Source organism: Tenrec ecaudatus, chromosome 11 (assembly GCF_050624435.1).
Source record: "Tenrec ecaudatus isolate mTenEca1 chromosome 11, mTenEca1.hap1, whole genome shotgun sequence".
NCBI lineage: Eukaryota > Metazoa > Chordata > Mammalia > Afrosoricida > Tenrecidae > Tenrec > Tenrec ecaudatus.
The window spans coordinates 11,085,356-11,105,150 of record NC_134540.1 but is presented as its reverse complement, the minus strand read 5'-3'; the positions used below and the strand labels follow the sequence as shown (position 1 = coordinate 11,105,150).

The 19,795-nt window shown below is 42.9% G+C and overlaps 1 protein-coding gene across 2 annotated transcripts in view; it reads left to right on the top strand.

Annotated features, from left to right (window-relative positions):
* The window catches only part of IFT88 (intraflagellar transport 88), a 102,502-nt gene that overhangs the window by 57,677 nt on the left and 25,030 nt on the right, over positions 1–19,795 (top strand). For both annotated transcript variants that reach the window (XM_075562850.1, XM_075562849.1), the window contains exons 21-23: positions 2,268–2,320; positions 5,605–5,670; positions 14,623–14,729. In XM_075562850.1, the coding sequence (XP_075418965.1) occupies positions 2,268–2,320; positions 5,605–5,670; positions 14,623–14,729 (226 nt within the window). The remainder of the gene's footprint in view (positions 1–2,267; positions 2,321–5,604; positions 5,671–14,622; positions 14,730–19,795) is intronic.

The following is a 19,795-nucleotide window of genomic DNA, read 5'->3' as shown; positions in this document are numbered from 1 at the left end:
GGGGGTCATGACATTTTTTATTGCCTTTATGATGGGAAACACTAAGGGGATCAAGTGGGGATGTGCCGAGGATGGTAAACGTACAGTAGTAGGGGGAGGACTCCGACAACGGATGGTCTCACCCAAGGTGTTAATCGCACCTTCCACTTAATTCCCCGGCCACTTAATTAGAATATTTTAAGAGGATAAATCCATTCACCGTAAGTCTTATCTCTGTGGCCATTCAGTTAATTCAGAGAAGCATCTTCTGATCCATGGCAAGAGTATCAACCTGGCCCTTCCCACTCTGGGAGCTGAAGATCTCATTGTACTGGAAGCAGAGTCTTCATCTCCTCCTTTAATCTATTTAAACCACTCCATTTCCTGACACTCCCTGACATCCCATAGTGACCCTGGGGGACCGAGTAGAACGACTCCAGTGAGGTTCTGAGACTGTCGCTGTTGGCCGGAATAGGAAGCCCTGTGTGTCTCCCTCGGAGAGGCTAGTGGTTGCGAATGGCTGGCCTTGCAGTTAGCAGCCCCACTCTGCCCACTGTCCCATCTCCACGAGCCTTCCGTTATGGGTCAGACCCTCATCCAGAGTCTCCCCAGCGACAGAGAATGAGGATAAGAGCTGGTAATTTAACTGCTTCGTATTCCATTTTTCCCATTTTCTTCCTTTTTAAAATCTCATGACTTCCCCACTCCTCCTTCAGTACGGCTGATTCCATTTCCTGAGCAAGTCCAGTGTTCTCCAGGGAAGTCTGCTGTACTCACTTTGGTCTGACCTTCCTTTGCCTTGGTAACATGGGTTTCCAGCTCTGCCACCCATCATCCATCTTTCTATAGCCTGGCTTTCACTGAGATAGAATTCAATTTTCTCAGTCTCCCGATTTTAGAAAGTTGAATTTTCAAAAATGGTAGTTTGAGGATTGAAGATCCTTATCTGGCCATCTTGAAACCGAACACTCTGGCTCTCTCTGTCACTGTCTTATGCTAATGTGAAGGACACGGTTCTCCCCTGTTGTAGTTTTCAAAACCCAATTGTCAGTGCTTTCTAGAAATGTGAGCTGAGGGATCCACTGTGTAAAGTACCGCAGTGGTGAACAGGACCCCAAGTGGAGCCTGAGGGTTAGCTCACTTGATGTAGCTCGGTCGGTCTCACGTTCCTCCCCCTTGAAGAATTGCCTCCTGAAGCCATTGCTATTTCCAGAATTCTGTTGCTGTAGACTAAAATCCAAGTGGTGGCAGGCCTGGTGTATTTAAACCTTCCCTACAGTTCAGCCTTAGCCGTTTGGAACGAACTTGCCAAGTGGTTTCGCTTTGTTTTGTTCAGGGCCTGTTTAATCCCTGGCTCATTAAGTACGCTTTCCGTAAAATAGTGGTGTTTTTCTTTACTGTGATGGAATTGTCTTCACTGAGATTTCCATTTGGTATGACTTGGGATTCGTTCAAGAAACACGCTGGAGTGAGCCGAGATGGAAAAGGTGACACGGGCCGGGCGTCTAGAACATGCAGTGGACGCTGCAGATAGAGTGACCCTCAGATGTAGCGTTTTCCCTTCTGATCCTTTTTTAACTTGCTCTACGTTTTCTACTTTCTGCTTTCTTGTGAATTGAGGTGTCTGTTTCCTTTTGTTGTTGCTGATGGGGTTTTTGGTATGGTTTTCTCGATATCAAACCCAGAGCAGGTAAATCTATAGAAAGTAGCTAGATTAATAGTTCCTTGGGGTTACGACAGGGGAGTTTGGCGTGGGGGTGGGGTGTGAGGAGTTAATGATAATAATGGATAAAAGAATGAAGAAAATGATCTAAAATTGACTGCAGTGATGATTTAATCTATTGAAACCACTGAATTGTATCGTACACAAATCATATGTCAGTAAGACAGTTAAAAGTTAAGAACATGCAGTGTAGACATGGAACATAAAATGCTAGGCAGAGTGGAGGAGGGGGGTTTGGAGAGAAGAAAAGGGTTAGAATATGGGTGAACCAGAGGTTGGAAGTTCAAGTGCCCCAGGGCAGCTTAGTGAACAGCTTCTAAACAAGCGGGGGGGGGGGGGGGGGGGACCGGGCGGGGGGGATTTTTTTTTTTTTTTAAGTAAACAGGCAGCCATTGGAGACCAGGGGCAAGGCCGTCCTCTGAGCTGCATGGGTGGAGGAAGTATGTATCATATTAACCGGTAGTAGAATGGCCAGAAATGAAAGGGTATGCTGGACACTGGCTGTGCTTCGCAAACTCTTTTGAGCATCACAAGTGTAATTTCGGGTCACTCCTCTCTTTTCCAGGCCTACACAGGTGAAATGGCAGCTGATGGTGGCTAGCTGTTTTCGAAGAAGTGGTAAGTGCTTTCATTTTAGTCCGTTTTTATATCTTTTGCTTCTGTCCTTTGGGGGGAATTACGTGTATAAATGTGTTCTAATGGAATATTTACTTACTAAGACACTAGCTTTGGGGAGCTACACATATTTCAAGCATTATGTGGAAAACAATAACTACCCCACACAGAAACAGTGACATTCATAAACTCAAAAACACACTACCACCGAGTCAATGCAGACTCCCAGCGACCCTATAGGGCGGAGTAGAACTGCCAAGAGTTCTGCTGCCAGACTTGCAGCTCTTTGGGAGAGTGGGAAGCCTCGGCTTTCTCCCGCAGAGCTGTGGGTGCTTTCCCGCTGCCGCCCTCTCAGTGAGCAGCCCCGCACGGACCCTCTCTGCCAGGTTTACAAAGTGGAGATAAGTCATGTATGCCAATGCCATTGTTAAAACGCTGAATCATTCTCCAAAGTTAACATGTCATTGATGTCGCAATTTAGCCCTAAGGCAAAAATGGGCATGTTGTATGCATTCATTTTTATTTCTATTTTTTGCTCACCTAATTCCAAATGTCCTCCTAAGCTTGGCTAAACTGAAAGCCTCGCGGAAGCCTCCGCTCCCTACATCCCCTGGAAAGCCCAGAGCCAGGCTTCTGTATTCTGAAGACCAAGGGGACTCCACGTCCCAGTTTGCTTATCCCGTTGCTGCTTTCACCGCCTTCCAAACTGGTGACACTTGTCCTGAACTGAGTCAGCGCTAACCATTCTGGACTAGTTATGACACAGTGAAATTAATTAAGTTGAACCAAGAAACATATTCAAGAAACTCTTAAATTGACCCAGGAAAAGAACTGCTTCAGTCCAAAGGAAGCAGTGTATTCGCCAACCAAGATTCTGGGTTCCTTTTTGTAGCTCTGGGAGCATCTTCAAATGACTTCTGAAATGCTTTAAAATATAGTTAATGTGCGGAGTCCTCACATCTTTAACTTTACTGCATTTCCAACTGAACATTTGACATGATGACATAAACCCACTGCCAACAAACAAACAAGCAAGCCCACTGCCCTTGGGTGGATTCAGACTCACAATGGCCCTGTCTAGGATCTCCGAGACTCACTCTTTGTGGGAGCAGACAGCCTCCTCTGTCCCTGGGAGAGCAGGCAGTGGTTTGAACTGCTGACTTTGCAGTTAGCGGGCCAACCCACCAGGGCTCCATGACTCTAAGGCAGTGGTTCTCCACCTTCCTCATACCGTGACCCTATCATACAGTTCCTCATGTGGTGGTGACCCCCCAACCATAAAATTATTTTCGTTGCTACTTCATAACGGTGATTTTGCTACTGTGACGAATCGGGCAACCCTGTGAAAGCGTTGTTCGACCCCCAAAGGGGTCGCGACCCACAGGTAGAGAACCGCTGATCTAAGGATTCCTCAAACAGTTTGTTGGAAAATTCCATTCTCTTTTCGTTGCATTTTCCCACAGTTTCTGAAGCCTCCTCAAGTGTGTACATTTTACTTTTGTCAACATCAGTTCCCATTCACCTGTGTTCCATTCAACATAAGTTTTACAGAAAGTATGTTTGGATGTGTGAGAATGAAAACAAAATTCTGAATGATTTAAAGACATTAATATACTTGAACTGTCAATTGCAAGCTAGCAGAGAAGACACTAAAATTTAGTGGTGTTTCATACCGCGCTTTCATTTGAAATGTTAGTGCGACATTCCGGTTATTCTGTGGGGTCCTGATAGATGCATAATTGTTCTCCCAGTAGTTTTTTTGAGATATAATTCTCATAGCATATACTTCCATAGTTCAGTCATGTTTAAAAAGAGTATATATACATCACCACAATCCGTTCCAGAACATCCTCCTGACTCCTATATTCATTAATTGCTCATTTCCCTCTACTACCCCTCCCCCATCCCTAAATATCCATCACACCAGTTACTGTCTCTATACATCTGCCCATCATATGCTTCAGGAACTGGAAAACCTGCCTCCCTCCCCTAAAGAAGAAAGCAGCAAAAATATTTTTAAGAGAAAGAAAAGTCCAATAACAGTATTAAAATAAACCAGAAAAAAACCTCTGCTGAGAAAAAAGCAGGAAATATTGAAAACTGGAACAAATCCAAAAAACGGAGATCAAATATCCAGGTGCCACACTTTACACTGATTTCATCTGCCACAATCGAGTTCACATGTCTGTGTCTGATAGCAACGTCATTCACACCCCTGGACTGTGGTCATGGGTGATCCGCCAGAGACGTAATCTGTGCGGGGACCCTGCAGGTGCATTAGGGGCTCCCGCTGTCCTCCACAGCCGTCTGCAAATTGGGTGTTCCCACCCTACACTCTGATGCCTCTCCCTCATTCCGATGAGGATTTTGTTGTGTGTCCCCCTGGACCACACAGGCTGGCGTGCTGCTTCTGTGAGGACTGGATTGACGGCTCACTGCTGTTTCTGCTTGTTTGAATATAAGCCTTTAAGACCCCAGACTCATCATGTTTTTAGTGGAGATTTTAACCAGGATGCTTACCCACAATGCAATTTCACTCTTCCTTGAATCTAATTTATTCTAAAACAAACGACTTTCCATAAAATTGAATAGTAATATAAACTAACACAGAAAACTTATTTTTATCTTTTCCAAGTAAATGAGTGATAATAAAATTAATGAATTTAATGCTGGTCTACAAATTAAATGATTTCCATTTAAAATTTTTCAGTTAATCTTTTATTATTAGATGAGTGGGTCTTAATTGTTTATCACTGAAATATTTATTTTAAGAACTTTAAGTGTCAGCCATCATTGATTCACTTCTGCTTTAGTCTTTTTCAAATTTATAAGTTTTTTTCAGCTGTTATATTAAAGTGTATATGCTTGTGGCAAACATGCAGCCTTTTCACCAGACTGACAAAGTGTGCCGCTATATTGAAGTAAATATAGTATTTTTTCTTTTTTTATTAATCAATTTCTTGAGGGGGCTCTTACAAATTTTATGACAATCCCTCATTCAGTTGAATTAAGCACACTTGTACATATGTTGCTATCATTTCCAAAACATTTTCTTTCTACTTGGTGTCAGCCCTTGATATCAGCCCCTGTTTTTCCCCCTCGCACCCCCACATTCCCACCTTTGTGAATCCTTGATCAATTATATATTATTTTGTATCTTACACTGACCGTTGTCTTCCTTCACCCATATTTCTGCTATTTGTCACCCTTTAAAAGTATTCTTTTTCTGAGTTCTGTTCATTTCTGCAATCTGTTGGTTTGATATTTTTATCTCTTTTAATTTGCAGGTAACTATCAAAAAGCATTAGACACTTATAAGGATATTCATAGAAAATTTCCAGAAAATGTTGAATGTAAGTGGAATTGTATCTTGTACTTTTGAAATATAAGCTCTTGCATGTTATGTTTGAATATGTGTGGATTATATCTGCTACGATAATTGCAGGTCCAATAACCCTGACCTGTAATCTCTAACTGTTAGACACCATGCATAGCCACGCCATGTGTTGAAATAATTGCCTCTGGGGCCAGAAAAATCTAACATTTTAGTCGAAATTGCCAAAGGATTTAAATCTATCACTGAATTTTTCTCAATACTGAACCAGTCTATACTTTAATGCTTTGCCTTAAGAAGAGATTTAAAGATCAAATGATTTGATCTACACTCATTGATGCTCTAACAAATATGTTCATTCATTCATCAGTTTCTGAATTCTGAATTGAGCAGCCAATGGGTTATAAAGGTGAATATTTATTATTTATATGCTGCCTATGCCACCAAAGTGTTTTAATGGCTCATGACAGAGTTAAATATAACCAACTACTTAAGAGATAAACAGGGAGAGGACCAACACAAAAGGTAAGGAGGGGAGAGAAATAGCACGAAGACAGGGGTGGGTCTTGGGAACCGGCCCACTGGCCTCGAGCGGGCAGGGAAACAGAGCAGTCGGCCTCTGCTTGGAAGGCGCCTCCGGGCCACGGGGCGACATTAGGAACGACGGCCGTGTAAAATGGTCATGTCTTGGTATAAATCATCAAATGTGCACTGACAATTGTCTCGGTGTTTCCTCCTTCATTCTAGATTTTTGACATAGTATTGATTTCGAAAAGTTTGCAAATTTTCAGTTTTTCATAGAAGAGGCTTTTTTCTGTTATGCTTTATTTTTGTAAGCAGTTTTAGAATTCTGTTCTAAATTCAGTTTTAGAAATCTGTGCAGCAAGTACAAAGAGCTTCCATAGCCCTCCTTGTCCCTCTGCACAGCTGATAGGTTGGACTCCACCCCTACACTTCACACAGCTTGGAGTTGACCTGAAATCTAACCGCCACGCAACCTCTTTGTGTCACGTAGCCTATGGGTTTTCCCAGATGAATGACACCACGCGTCACCACTGCACTACCTCGCAGAAGAGTCCCACCGTCCTGAAGGGCAGTGTCTCACCACCTAGTCACCCTCCTCCTTCCCCATGGGCCCCTGCCAACCGGTACCGGATCTTTTACTGTCTGTATAGTTTTGTATAGAAAAAAAAAAACCAAAAAAATTTAAACAATAACCGTCTAAAGTTAAAAATTATGCTAGAGTTTTAAAAAGTATGGTTGTTAGGTGCCACTGAGTCCATTCTGCCTCCTAACGACTGTGTGTAAAACGGAATGAAATCCCACCTCCTCCTGCACCGTCTTCCCAGTCAAGAGTTGCCGTGTGGGAGCCCTTGTTGCAGCCGCTGTGTCCGTCCATCTCCTGGCAGGTCCTCCTCTGTTTTTGTTTTTCTTGATGCACTTTACTAAGCACAGTGTCTCTCCTGGTCATGTGTCCGAAGTACGTGCGATGAGTCTTGCCATTTGGGTTCCAAGGAGCGCACTGGCTCCACTCTTCCCGCGCAGATAGGTTAGTGGTTCTCCTGGTAGTCCACGGCAGAGGTAACGTTCTTCACGGGCATCCGTCCGTCACTTGCGTTAGTCAGTGTCCAGCTTTCACATGCACATGAGGCCCTTGAAAAGACCATGGCTTGGGTCAGGTGCACCTTAGTCTTCAAAGTGACCTCTCTGCTTTCCAGCACTGTAAAGAGGTCTTTTGCAACAGATTTGCCCTGCGTTGTTTGGTTTCTTGATGGCTGTTTCCATGGGTGTGGACTGTGGGCCCCAGTGACACGAAATCTTTGACAGCAGCCTTGGCTCCATTTAGCATGCTGTTGCTTATGGGCCCAGTGTGAGGATTTGGGGTTTCTTTGTGCTGCGGGGGAGTCCCTACTGAAGGCTGTCGTCTTTGATCTTCATCAGTAAGCTTGTCAAGTCCGCTTTGCTTCCAGCAAGCAAGGTGGTGTCACCTGCGCCTGGCTGGTGGGGAATGAGCCTTCCTCCATCCTGATGCTGCATCCTTCCTGTGATAGTCCTGCTTCCGCATCAGCTCTCAGCACCCCAAGGGCTTTTCAGGCTTAGTCAATACCAGCCCCCAGGTGAGCGTCTGGGCTTGAAGAGTTTATCATGCCATGCCCTTGTGAGACTTAGCCATTATGTAATACTTCAGTAAGTCATAAGTGCTATTGACACATGGAGAAAAATAGATAAGAGATAGCGCATGTATCTATTTTTCTAGATAGGGTAAACAGGGAATGTCTTGTTAATAAGGTAGCATTTTCACAAAAACCCATCATAATAGAGTAAGGCATGAGGACATCAATGGGGGGGGGGGTTAAAGAAGCACACCCACTACTGTGAAGTAGCTTTTGGCTCATCGTGGCCCTACAGGACAGAGTAGACTGGCTCCATTGGGCCTTCCAAGACTATGATCTTTACAAAGAAGTGATGCATTCGATTATGATGTAGGCAAGGAATATTGAAAGTACCATGGACTACCAAAAGATTAAATAAATTGGTCTTAGAAGAAGTAGAGCCAGAATGCTCCTTAGAATCAAGAATTGCAAGACATGCCTGTGTACTTGGCACAGAAAAGGATGTTGTGCTTGGTAGCGTGTCAGAGGAAAAAACAAACAACCTTGCAAGGACATGAATCAACACGGTGGCTGTGACCATGGGTTCACACCTAACAACGAGCGTTAGGGTGGTGCTGGGCAGGATGCGTGTGTTCTGTTGGGCATGGGGCCGCTGTGAGTTGGAGCCAGTGTGATGGCACCTGACAACAACAACAACTCTATCCAGTGTGACCTACCTGATTGAAAAGAAATATAAATTTTTAATGATAAATTTATACAAAACTAAACTCACTGCCACTGAGTTTATTCCAACTCATGGCAACTCGAAAGGACAGAGTAGAACCCTGAGGCACAAGCCTGAGAGTTTCTGAGACTGCAGCTCTCGACGGCAGTAGAAAGCCTCATCTTTCTCCCTCGATGAAGCTGGAGGCTTAAACTGCTGGACTTGCAGGTGGCAGCCAAAGGCTTAACCCCTATGCCACCAGGGCTCCTTCTATGCCAAAGGGGCTTCAAAAAGTTAGCAGAAAAATAGAACTAAAACATAGAGGAATTCTTCTGTCAGCTTTTTGTAGCCCTCTCATATTACTAGGCACACTGCAGAAAGATGGAGCGTCTGTCAACAACTTCGGAGGGCAAAACAGCTGTCTAGGAACAGGGTTTTGTACACTATTACACTCAAGTTGCTATCAATCCAAGCTAAATTGTTATATATTAAGAATATAATATGTAATTTTTCATAGTAACCACAAAAAGATATATAAAATTTTCAAATAAAAAAGTAGAACACAAAAAAATAAATAATAAGTGGCCGAACTACCATATATACTCGAGTATAAGCCGACCCAAATATCAGCCAAGGCACCTAATTTTACCACAAAAACTGCATTAAAAATGTGCTGAAAAACTCGGCTTCTACACAAGTATATATTGGTAAGTCCCTCCTTATCAATTACTACTTCAAGTATAATCGGGTTGAATTATCCAATCAAAACTCAGCGATTTGCAGAATGGACAAAAAACCATACTCTAAACGCTGTGCTCTCTATAAAAGAATCACTTCAGATTTAAAGACACAATGAGAGGCTGGAAAAGCAGTCGTCCACATAAATGGGAGGAGCCCAGATGGGCAATGGCTAAGCACTCAGTGGTGAACTGAAAAGCTAGTGGTTCAAACTCACCTAGTAGCTCTGAGAGAGAAAGCCCTTCTGTTCCTGTGAACCCTGCAGCCTGGAAGGGAGGAGCAAACTCTCTGAGCAAAGTCTGCTCCACTGTGCTTACCAACAGCATGCAACTGGTAACCAACACAGAGCCGAGGTGACTGCACTACCATCAGATAAACAGGTTTTAAATCAAAAGTAAGAGTATATTTTATATAATCGTGTATAAGCTGAGTTTTTCGGCATATTTTAAAAAAATTTTCCAATCCCTCCTTTTATTTCTTTGTTTTAAAATCATTTTATTGGGGGCTCGTACAACTCTTATCACAATCCATACACACCTCCATTGTGTCAAGCACATTTGTACACATGTTGCCATCAACATTCTCAAAACGTTTGCTTTCTACTTAAGCCCTTGGTATCAGCTCCTCATTTTTCCCCTCCCTCCCCACTCCCTCTCCCCCATCAGCACATTTTTAATGGAGTTTTTGTGGTAAAATTAGGTGCCTTGGCTGATATTCAGGTAGGCTTAACTCAAGTATATAGGGTAAGAGACAAGGGAGGACATGAGGGTTAATTTGTCAGGAATGATGTAACAATTATAAATATATAACAGAACCTAACAAGATATGAAGCAAATATTGACAGAACTGAAAGTCTACAAAAATAGTATCAACAATGGAGAGAGTATCTATAGACCACTAGCTCTACCAGACATATTTACTACACGTCATCCAAGAGAAGTAGAATACCAATTCTTCTCCCATGCACATAGATCGTTCTCTAGTATAAACCAAATGTCGTTTTCACAAAGCAACTCTCAATACACTTTAAAAGACTGAAATCAAGCAAAATGTTTTCTCCTCCCACAAGGGAATGAAGGCAACTAGAGCAATAATAGATGGAACGCCGAACAATTCAAATACACGTGAAAATCAAGCCCCACACTATTAAAGAACCAGTGGATCAAAAAGGAAATCACAAAGAATTACAGACAACTTAGGGGTGGATGAAAGCGAAAGCACGCCATACCAAAACACAGTGGGATGCAGCCAAGGCCGTGCTCAGAGGAACATTGATAGTGTTAAATTATTATTATTATTTTCAAAAGAGAAGAAGGATCCTGAATTAATAACCTAATTCTCAACCTTGACTAACTGGCCCAAAGACAGCAGGAAAAAGGAAATAACAGACACCAGAGTAGAGATAAATGAAAAGAATTGAAATACAACAGAAACGACCGGCAAAGCCAAAAATAGATTATTGGGGGGGGGGGGGAAATCAGTAAAATTTACAAACCTTTGACTGTACTGACTGAGAAAAAAGAGGAGAGACAAAGTACATAATATCAGATGTGAAGGACATTGCTGGCTTATCATATATAAATAAAAAGGATTATAAGAGAAAACAATGAACAATTGCATGCCAACAAATTAGATAATCTAGAAAATATTCTTGGAACACACAAATTACCTAAATTCATTCAAGGAAAAAGAAAATCTCAAAAGACTTAAAACTCTTCACTGAAAAAGTTGTCAGTAATAAGAAAAAGTCCCCCCCAAAGAAAACCCCCAAACTGCATGGTTTCACTGGCAAATTCTACCAAGCATATAAAGAAGAATTAATTAGCACTAATACTTCTCAAAACCCTACCCGCCAAAAACTAAATAAATAAGAGGGAAAGGTCCTTACTCATTCTGTGAGGCCAGCATCACAGTGTTCCCAAAGTGTAAAAAGATCACAAGAGCACTGCAAACCAATACCGCTTAGCGATATCAATCAAAAAACACAACAAAATCCTAGTCAACTGATTGCAATTGGATCTTTAAAGATTGTACACCATGACCAAGTGGAATTTATCCCAGGCGTGCAAGGACAGTTCAATGTAAGAAAGTCAATTTAATAGAACAGAGGAAACAAAACCACATGATCATCCCAATGGTTACAGAAAAGGCATTTTACAAAATCCAGCACCCCTTTACGATTTAAAAGCTCAACTAACTACTTATAAATGAGAAATCCTTCAACATGATGAAGGACACTTTTAAATCAGACATCAGACACAATGGTTCAAGACTGAAAACTTTCACTGGAAAGGAACAAGACAAGACTGTTTTCACGCCTACTAATCAATATTGTCATGGAAGTTCTAGTCAGAGCTATCAGACAAGAAAAACAGAAATGTCCCCAGGCCGGAAAAGAAGAAGCAAAACTCTGATCTGTTGTGCTTTTATACCACAGCCACACGCCATTTCAAGAGGAAATGGAGAAAACAGTTTCTAACAGTTCTATTTAGGTTGCTGTTAGGTGCCATGGAGTCAGTTGCAACCCCGAGCGGCCTTCTGGGTAAAAGCCTAAAAGAGTGGAATACCTAGGAATAGATTTAGCAAGAAGTCTAACTAAGCGAAAATACACGCAGTGTTTATGGATCGAAACACTTGATATGGTTAGGATGGCAATGCTGATCAAACAGTCTAGAGAGTCGACGTGATTTTTAACGAAATGACCAAAGTCCTTTCTTCTAAAAATGGATATACCAATCCTTAAGTTCGTATAGAAAGTAGTTGCACAAGAGCATCCATGTAATCGATTCATTGAACATAGAGATGGCTGACCTGGCAAATGTTTGGTTGTACATATTTTCACTGCAAGCTTTTAAAAACGCTTGTGTCATTGCAAGAGTCTCAAGTAGCCAAAACAACTTTGAAAAAGAGCACAGTTGAAGAAACCATACCTCCCAACTTCAAAGCATGGCCACAGTAATGGAAACAGGGCAGTGCTGACAAGTGCTGATAGACATATAGATGAAAGGAGTAGAACTGAGAATACGGAAGAAACCCACACACTGGATCCAAACCCTGGCCAATTGACTTTCAATTTGTCGTCTGCCAAGTTCATTCAATGGAGAGAGAGCAATCTTTTCAACCAATGGTGTTGGCACAGCTAGATTCCCACATGCAGAAGAATGGGATTGTAACCCTACCTCACACCGTTACAGAAATCAACTGAAATGTACCAATAACCTAAATGAAAGAGCTAAAACCATAAATCTTAGATGAAAGCATAGCAGTCAATCTTCATAACCTTGAGTTTGGTCATGGAGTCTTAGCTATGACACCAAAAGTACAAACAACCCCCAAAATTTTAAGTTTTATTGTCCATAAAATCAAAACCTTTTTTGGACCTTATACAGAAATTAAAAAGACAGCCAATAGAATAGTAGAAAATATTAAATCATACAAGAAGTTTGCTATTCATAATAAATAAAGATTTCTTTCAACCTGCTAACAAAAATAAAAATACTTCAATTAAATGAACACAGTTCTTGAATATCCATTTCTACAGAGAAGACATACAAGTGAGTGACAAGCGCATGGTAAGATGCTCAACATCATTAGTCCACAGGGAAATGCAAACCCAAACCACAATGAGATACCACTAGCCCCCAAACAGTTGCCATCAAATTGATTCTGATATAGGTTGTGATCTGTATGGGAGCAGATCCCTAGGTCTTTCTCCCACGACCCACTGCACGGGTTTGAACCACCAACCTTTCCGTTAGCAGCCAAGAGCTGAACCATTGCATTCGTGGTAGTTATTAAGTAGTTCTGTAAGAAGAGACTAGTTAATGCAGTTATAGAAGTGTATGGGAAGATATTTTTCAGTTGTTAGAAACTTTTTTCAAGCATACTACCCTGGTATCACGGTCTCAAAAACTTAGAAGAACCCAGGAAGAAATCTATTCAACACTTAGCTTCAGAGGCCAACTCTTTGCTTTCCTCTGTGCATCTCTATGTTTAACAAATTCCTTACAAAGAGAGGGCTGGCTTTTATGTTATAGGAAACATCATTTTAATCTGAAATACATGTTTTAAAATCATGACGGCCGGTCATGGAAGAGGCCATTCTTACAGAGATCGTAGTGAACCCGTGGTCTCCAGTATCCGCTGCTCGCTCTAGAGCCTTTTTTAATTTGAGAAGCATCGTGATCCGTGGGCAAGGCAAGTGGCGGAGGAGGGTGTGCAGAATGCTACTGTTTCATACGACTTAATATCAAGCGAGGCTAAGCAATAGGACTCGGGGCCGTGGGTAGAAGCCATAGCAAGGACTTCGTTGTGGTTTTACGTTGTGTTTCTTAAGCAAGGAAACGGTAAGCGTCAAGTTCAGTGGTGCGGGCTGCGGAGGAACACGCAGCGGCAAAGTAACGATGATATTCCAGGTCAGGGCGGGGGACCTGTGCTCTTCGAAGACCCAAGTGGGTATTCATAGCAGAATTCTCAGGCCGTATGAAATTGCCCGCTTAAAAATCAGCCGGCTTTAGTTGCTCAAACGTTTAATTAACTCACCCGTGATGTGATGGTCCTGGTGGCCAAGTGGGTATGCACTGGGCTACAGTCCACAAGTTCAGCAGCTTGAAACCGCCCGCTGCTCGAAGGGAGAGAGACAGGACTTTCTACTCCCATAAAGAGTGACAGTCTCAGAAAGCCCAGGGCAGTTCTACCCTGCCCTCTAGGGTCACTGTGAGCCATCACTGACTCGGTGGCAGTGAGTTGAGGTTTGTTTTAGAATCGATGGCCAGAACTCATTTGGCCCGCAGGCCGGACGCTCCCTAACTCTGTTCTCGGTCATCCACTGGGTGGTGGATTCCCAAGGGCTCCTTTCCCCTTCCCTGCAGCCCTTCCGTGTGGATTTAGTGACCATTCTAAGGGCAACTACTCTAAAATAGGGACTGTGGTCTTTAACCGCCCAGGAACTTGCCTGTAGGGTGAGTGAATGTTTTTTAAAAGAAGGCTTTAAAGAGTGCCTATGAGTAATTCGTATGACGGTGGCATGAACAAACTGCCCGTACTGTGTAGTCCACGCTTCACTGTAACCTGGGTGCACAGTTCTGAAACTGCCCATCGGGGCTGGACGTAAATTCAGTGAGCCCCACTTAGGTTCCAAACAGGCCCCCCAGTTCCCTGCGCGTCTGCCTTTCACCGCTCGGCTAGAACTGCCCCTGTGCTGGTTAGCGCGGTCCCTTCTGCCCTGCGGCGGGCACGCGGGGCCAGTGGGCAGAGTCTGGAGCGTGAGCCAGCGAAGGAGACGCGGGGCGCTTTTTCAAGCCAGAAAGACAGGTCGTGAGCACCGTTCCGAGCCCCAGGAGACCGCACTGCTGGGTTTCTTTGTGCCGTCAGCACCGCGCGTAAACCCTTTGCTAAATATGCTTTTCATTTTCAGGCTTGCGTTTCTTGGTTCGTCTCTGCACAGACATTGGACTGAAAGAAGTGCAAGAATATGCGACAAAACTCAAGCGATTGGAAAAATTGAAAGAAATAAGGGAACAGGTATCGCATGTGGGACGAAAACTGCTGTCTGTTAATTTTCAAAGTGTCAGTCTTTTGTAGCTCAATTGAGTGAGATTGGGCGCCTCTATCTGAAAAACATGCACTGCTTTGGCATAAGAGGAGATGTAATTACAATTCAAGCTTTAGGATAAAATTCGGTCACAAAGAATTCCCAAGCAGGAGCACACGCAATGGACGCAGTGGAGCTCCGGGGCATGAGTGGCTGCTAACAGCGACATCGCTGCAAACGTTCACAGCGGGAAACAACTCCGAGCCTAGTTTGCAGACTTGATTTTGGCTGGAGTGGCCCGTGGAGAATAAGCGGCAGCTCCTTGTCCCCAGCAAGAGCACTTTTTTAAAACGACTAGAGCACAGCACTGAGAATAATGTTACGACATGCGTGAGCACTTTCAAGTGTAGTTTTATTTTCCTCACAGTATGTACTGTGCTTGTTTTCACTTCTTTCAAAGAATCCTTTCCGCAAGTTTGAGTTTGGGGTAATTATTTTTTTAACTTGGATTTTTGTTTTTCTTTCTTTTTTAATCACTTTATTGGGGGCTCGTACATACATCCATTGTATGTCAAGCACATTTGTTGCCCTCATCATTCTCACATTTGCTTTCTACTTGAGCCCTTGGTATCAGCTCATTTTCCCCCTCCCTCCCCAATCCTGCCTCCCTCATGAACCCTTGATAATTTATAAATTATTATTATTATTTGTCATATCTTACACTGTCGGATGTCTCCCTTCACCCACTTTCTGTTGAACCATCCCCCAGGGAGGAGGTTATATGTAGATCACTATCATCGGTTCCCACTTTCTACTCCACCTTCCCTCCACCCTCCCAGTAGTTAATGATTTTTAATAGGATTTTTTGCTATCTGCCTTTCATAGAAAGAAAAGCTATTCTTAAAGTTTAGGTTGCTGTACTGGAAACACAGTTTTGAGGGGGGACTTAAATGGATTCTCTTTTTTGTTATAACATTGTGAAAACCGTGTGCTAAAGAAATGTCGGACAACTTTGGGAGATTCCCTATTTGTTTCAAGATATGGTTAACTTGTGTAGGCTTTTAAGGTGTGATCAGATTGCATTGCTTTTTTTAAAAAGTATCAGTTTGTATAAGAATTATGAACCACTGCATCAAGTTTTTACTTTACAAGTTCTGTAAATATCAAGTTTATATTAAAATGCTATGATAGGGATGGCGTCAAAACCCGCTGTGAAAATGAATGCAACACCATGTACTGAGCCCTAACTGAAGCTGGTAGCCTTCATGGGAGTTTTGTAAATAGCTATCTACATTTGTTTCAATAAGTATAACTAAAAAGTAGTATATTTTCATACCAAGAATAGTATTTAGAGCTCAAAATTCTATATGTAGAGAGCTATCGATGCATGTGGACAGTCAATTTTACAAGACTTAACATGTTGATGGAGTCCCAGTGGAGTAGTGGATTATGTATTGACCTGCTAACCAGCACGTCAGTAGTTCGAATCCATCCACTGTTCCACAGGAGACAGATGAGGCTGTCGGCTCTCATAAAGATTTACAGTCTCAGAAACCCGAGGTGGCAGGTCTGGATTGCTCTGAGTTGGAATCGTGCGTTTAGTTTGTTTTTTTAAGTTTAAGTTAGTTACAATGAGCAATGAGTAAAAACCTATACAAATTAGGGATCATGTGCAATATACACTTCCTGTAACTTAAACCAGTGGTTCTCAACCTTCCCAATGCCGCACCCCTTTAATACAGTTCCTTATGTTGTCCTGACCCCCCCCCATCCATAAAATTATTTTTGTTGCTACTTCATAACTGTCATTTTGCTACTGTTATAAATCGGGCAACCCCAAGGGGGCGCCACCCACAGGTTGAGAACCACTGACTTAACTAGAACAATTGGTATCTGTGGTGTCTTCTCTATGGGAAGCCCAGGGGGCCTATCCACTGACTCACCAGCTGCCCCAGGGGAGACAGAGGGAGCAGTCTGCTTCTGTGCTGATTGCAGTCTTGGAAACCCGGGGTGTCCTGAAGGGTCACTCAGAGGCAGATTGACTCGATGGCAATGGGTTTGCTTGGAGTCATTATTGTCCGGTGTGCTTTGAAAGACTTCTACTCCTGACTCTCTTCAAACACAAGGAGTAGCTTCCTCATTCCCTGGAACTTCATTGCGGCCAGGCTGCAAAGCAGCAGCATTCAGATTTCAGGCAACAGTGATTTCAAGGAATTCCTGGGAAAGAAACTTGAGGAGTGAAGGCCAAAAACAGTCCCTTTTAAAGAAATTCATATTTCCTTTTACATACCGCTAACTGGAAGATTACCATTTAACGTTCTCATTTCTGCATTGGGTCCTTACGGAACCATCGTAGATACATGAGGGGTCTTCACAAAGTTCATGGGAAAATGGAATCGAAAGATAATGGAAGTTTTTCAGGAACTTTTTGAAGTCCCCTTGTGAATCTTTTCTGGTCTTTATAAAATGGTGCCTCACTGTTTCCTGTTTCCTCTTCCCTTGTGCCTTTTGTTCATCCCTTCCTACTTTCTCTTCCCATACCATTAACTATGTGATAAAACTCTATTTTATCCAGCTAAGATGGAGTTACATTTTATTATTATAAAGCAAGATATAAATGTAATTAAATCTGTTTTTCTCCTACCACTCCCCTTTGTATCAAAATAGTTCCGTATTCTTTGGGTCTCGCCAACTGCATTCTCTCTCATACTCCTGACTTCCTCCAGTTACCCACCAGCACTCTCAGATAAACAAACCTCCTTTGTGACACAGACAGGTCCCCACCACGGACATTCACAAACAAAATCCCCTTGCTTAGTGAGCCTCTTGGTCATAGTCATAATGCAAATGAAGTGTCATATTTCAGGGAGAATATTGTAAAAGTCACAGGAATACACCAATTGTAATGGATACCCAGGGAGTTTTTTAGCAAAACTTACATTTTTTAACAAATCACTGATTTATTAATTGCAGATAATCCTTGGGTTGAACTCACTGAGAGAATCTCCTCCTCCCTTTATTAAAGAATACTCTAACAAATCACCCATGTTCCCATTGGGGTGTTCAAATCACTGCGTGGGTATCTCAGTCTATCACAAACACGTCTGTCTCACTGCCAGTCTGTGGGCCCCTGGTACTCAGCCTTCACCCCTGCACCCACTGCAGCCTGTGGAGACCCAAGGCCATTTTACGTTCTTCTCGCAGGACAACGGGGCCTTACAGTTTTCCCCCTCAAACTTTGTAAAACCTCTCTCCATCCCTAAAATTAAACACATAGTCAACGTCATCCACCCAATACTGAAATAAACATTTCATCTTGCTTCCCTGTTTCCTGGAAATGTGCGTTAGACAGGGTTCTCTAGAGAAACAAAACTAGAATGCTAATAATTTTACATATATTTATACAGGTAGATAGATGTATAACATAAGAAATAGACAGTTAATTAAATTATAAAGCAGTACAAATGGCTCAGTGCAACTCACTCCCATGAGACAGTTGTGAGACACTGGCAGTCCTTCAAGTCTTGAGGGCCGCCAGGTAGTCCTCTGTAGAGAGATTCAGGCTATCTTGGCACAGGCAGCAAACAGCAAAGCAGGTCACCAACAGTCAGCCAGATGACAGGGTCTGACAGTCCCCAGCTCAAGAGATATAAATTCCAATGATGTGGCAAAGCAGGTCTTGAAGGCACCTCAAATTGCAGCGACACATGGTCCATGGGTTAGGTGTCCCACAGGTAGTGTAGCTTGCAAATTGAGGCACAGAACAAGCAAGGCAGCCACACACTGGTCCGATGATCAAGGAGCGAGAGGCAAGCAAGGCAAGGCTTGCCGAGCCATTTATCTCTCCACCCTGCAATTAATCCCACATGTGTTTATCGGCCAGGTTGGCACAATAAACTAACTACTTCAAAATGGAATCTATTTCGCTAGACTGGGTCGTGAACAGCCCCTTGCTGTCTCCTGCAGTGCTTCTCCCAGTGGCTCACATTGTTCTGTACGCGTGTGAGTGTTTCTCCACCATCCTTAGGTGCAACTCGTTAAGTCAATGTCCAAGAAATGTTTTCCCACCTAAACTTTGCTTATAGACTCAAACTATGGCGGGGGTGAAGAGTTGGGGGTCAGGGGTCAGCGGAAAAGAAATCTAGGAAGAAGGAAAGAAGCTTAACGAGAAAGAACTCTCAGCTGGCGAGTTTGAACTCTCAGTCCCCTCGAAGCGCTGGTAACCCTCGTCCTGTCCTGTTTCACGTTGTCTTAGACTGTGAGCCCCGAGGGCAGGGCGTTCCACTGCCTGGCTTGTGGAGCGCATAAAAACACTATTAGATATAAAACAAAATATAATAAATAAACTTCTCAACTAAGGATACTCTCGCTTTTCCTAAATTTGATCTTTTAACTTCTGATTCCTTTTTCCTGTGTATTTCTTGCTGAAAAAAATCTGACCCTATGCAAAACTTCATAATCTTCTACATAATTAAAGTTGCATCCCAAACATTTTCTTTACTGCCTGGGAAATACCTCGTCGTGCAGGTACATCTTGATTTATTTAAACAGTTTCACTGGGTTAGATAGTCAGAGATCTTACATAGTAACTTTACTGGAGGGTCGAGTCGATTCCAATCATAGCAACCCTATAAGACAAGGCAGAACTGCCCCTGTGCGTTTCGGAGGCTGTAACTGGGGGAGTAGAACCCCGTCTTTCTCCTGTGTTGTGGCTGGTGGTTTCACACGGCTTGGGGATTGCAGCCCAACTTGCAACATCTGCACCACCAAAGAGCCTGAACTTCAAACTCTGTGAAGTAGCTATGCAATTGAAACCAGAGCCATCACAGGCAACCTCACGAAGCCATTATTGGGCATATATGGCCTATTTTGTTCCCCTTATAGGTAAATCCCCAAGCGACAGAATTAAAATACGCTCCGGTATCAGTCCACATCATTTGAGTCGGCATATCCTAGAACAGTGATATTCCTTTGTGGTCTGTGGACCCATAGCATCAAAATAAGAACCTGGGAGCTTATTAGAACCTCAGACTCTTGGTCCCCACCTCCCTTAGTC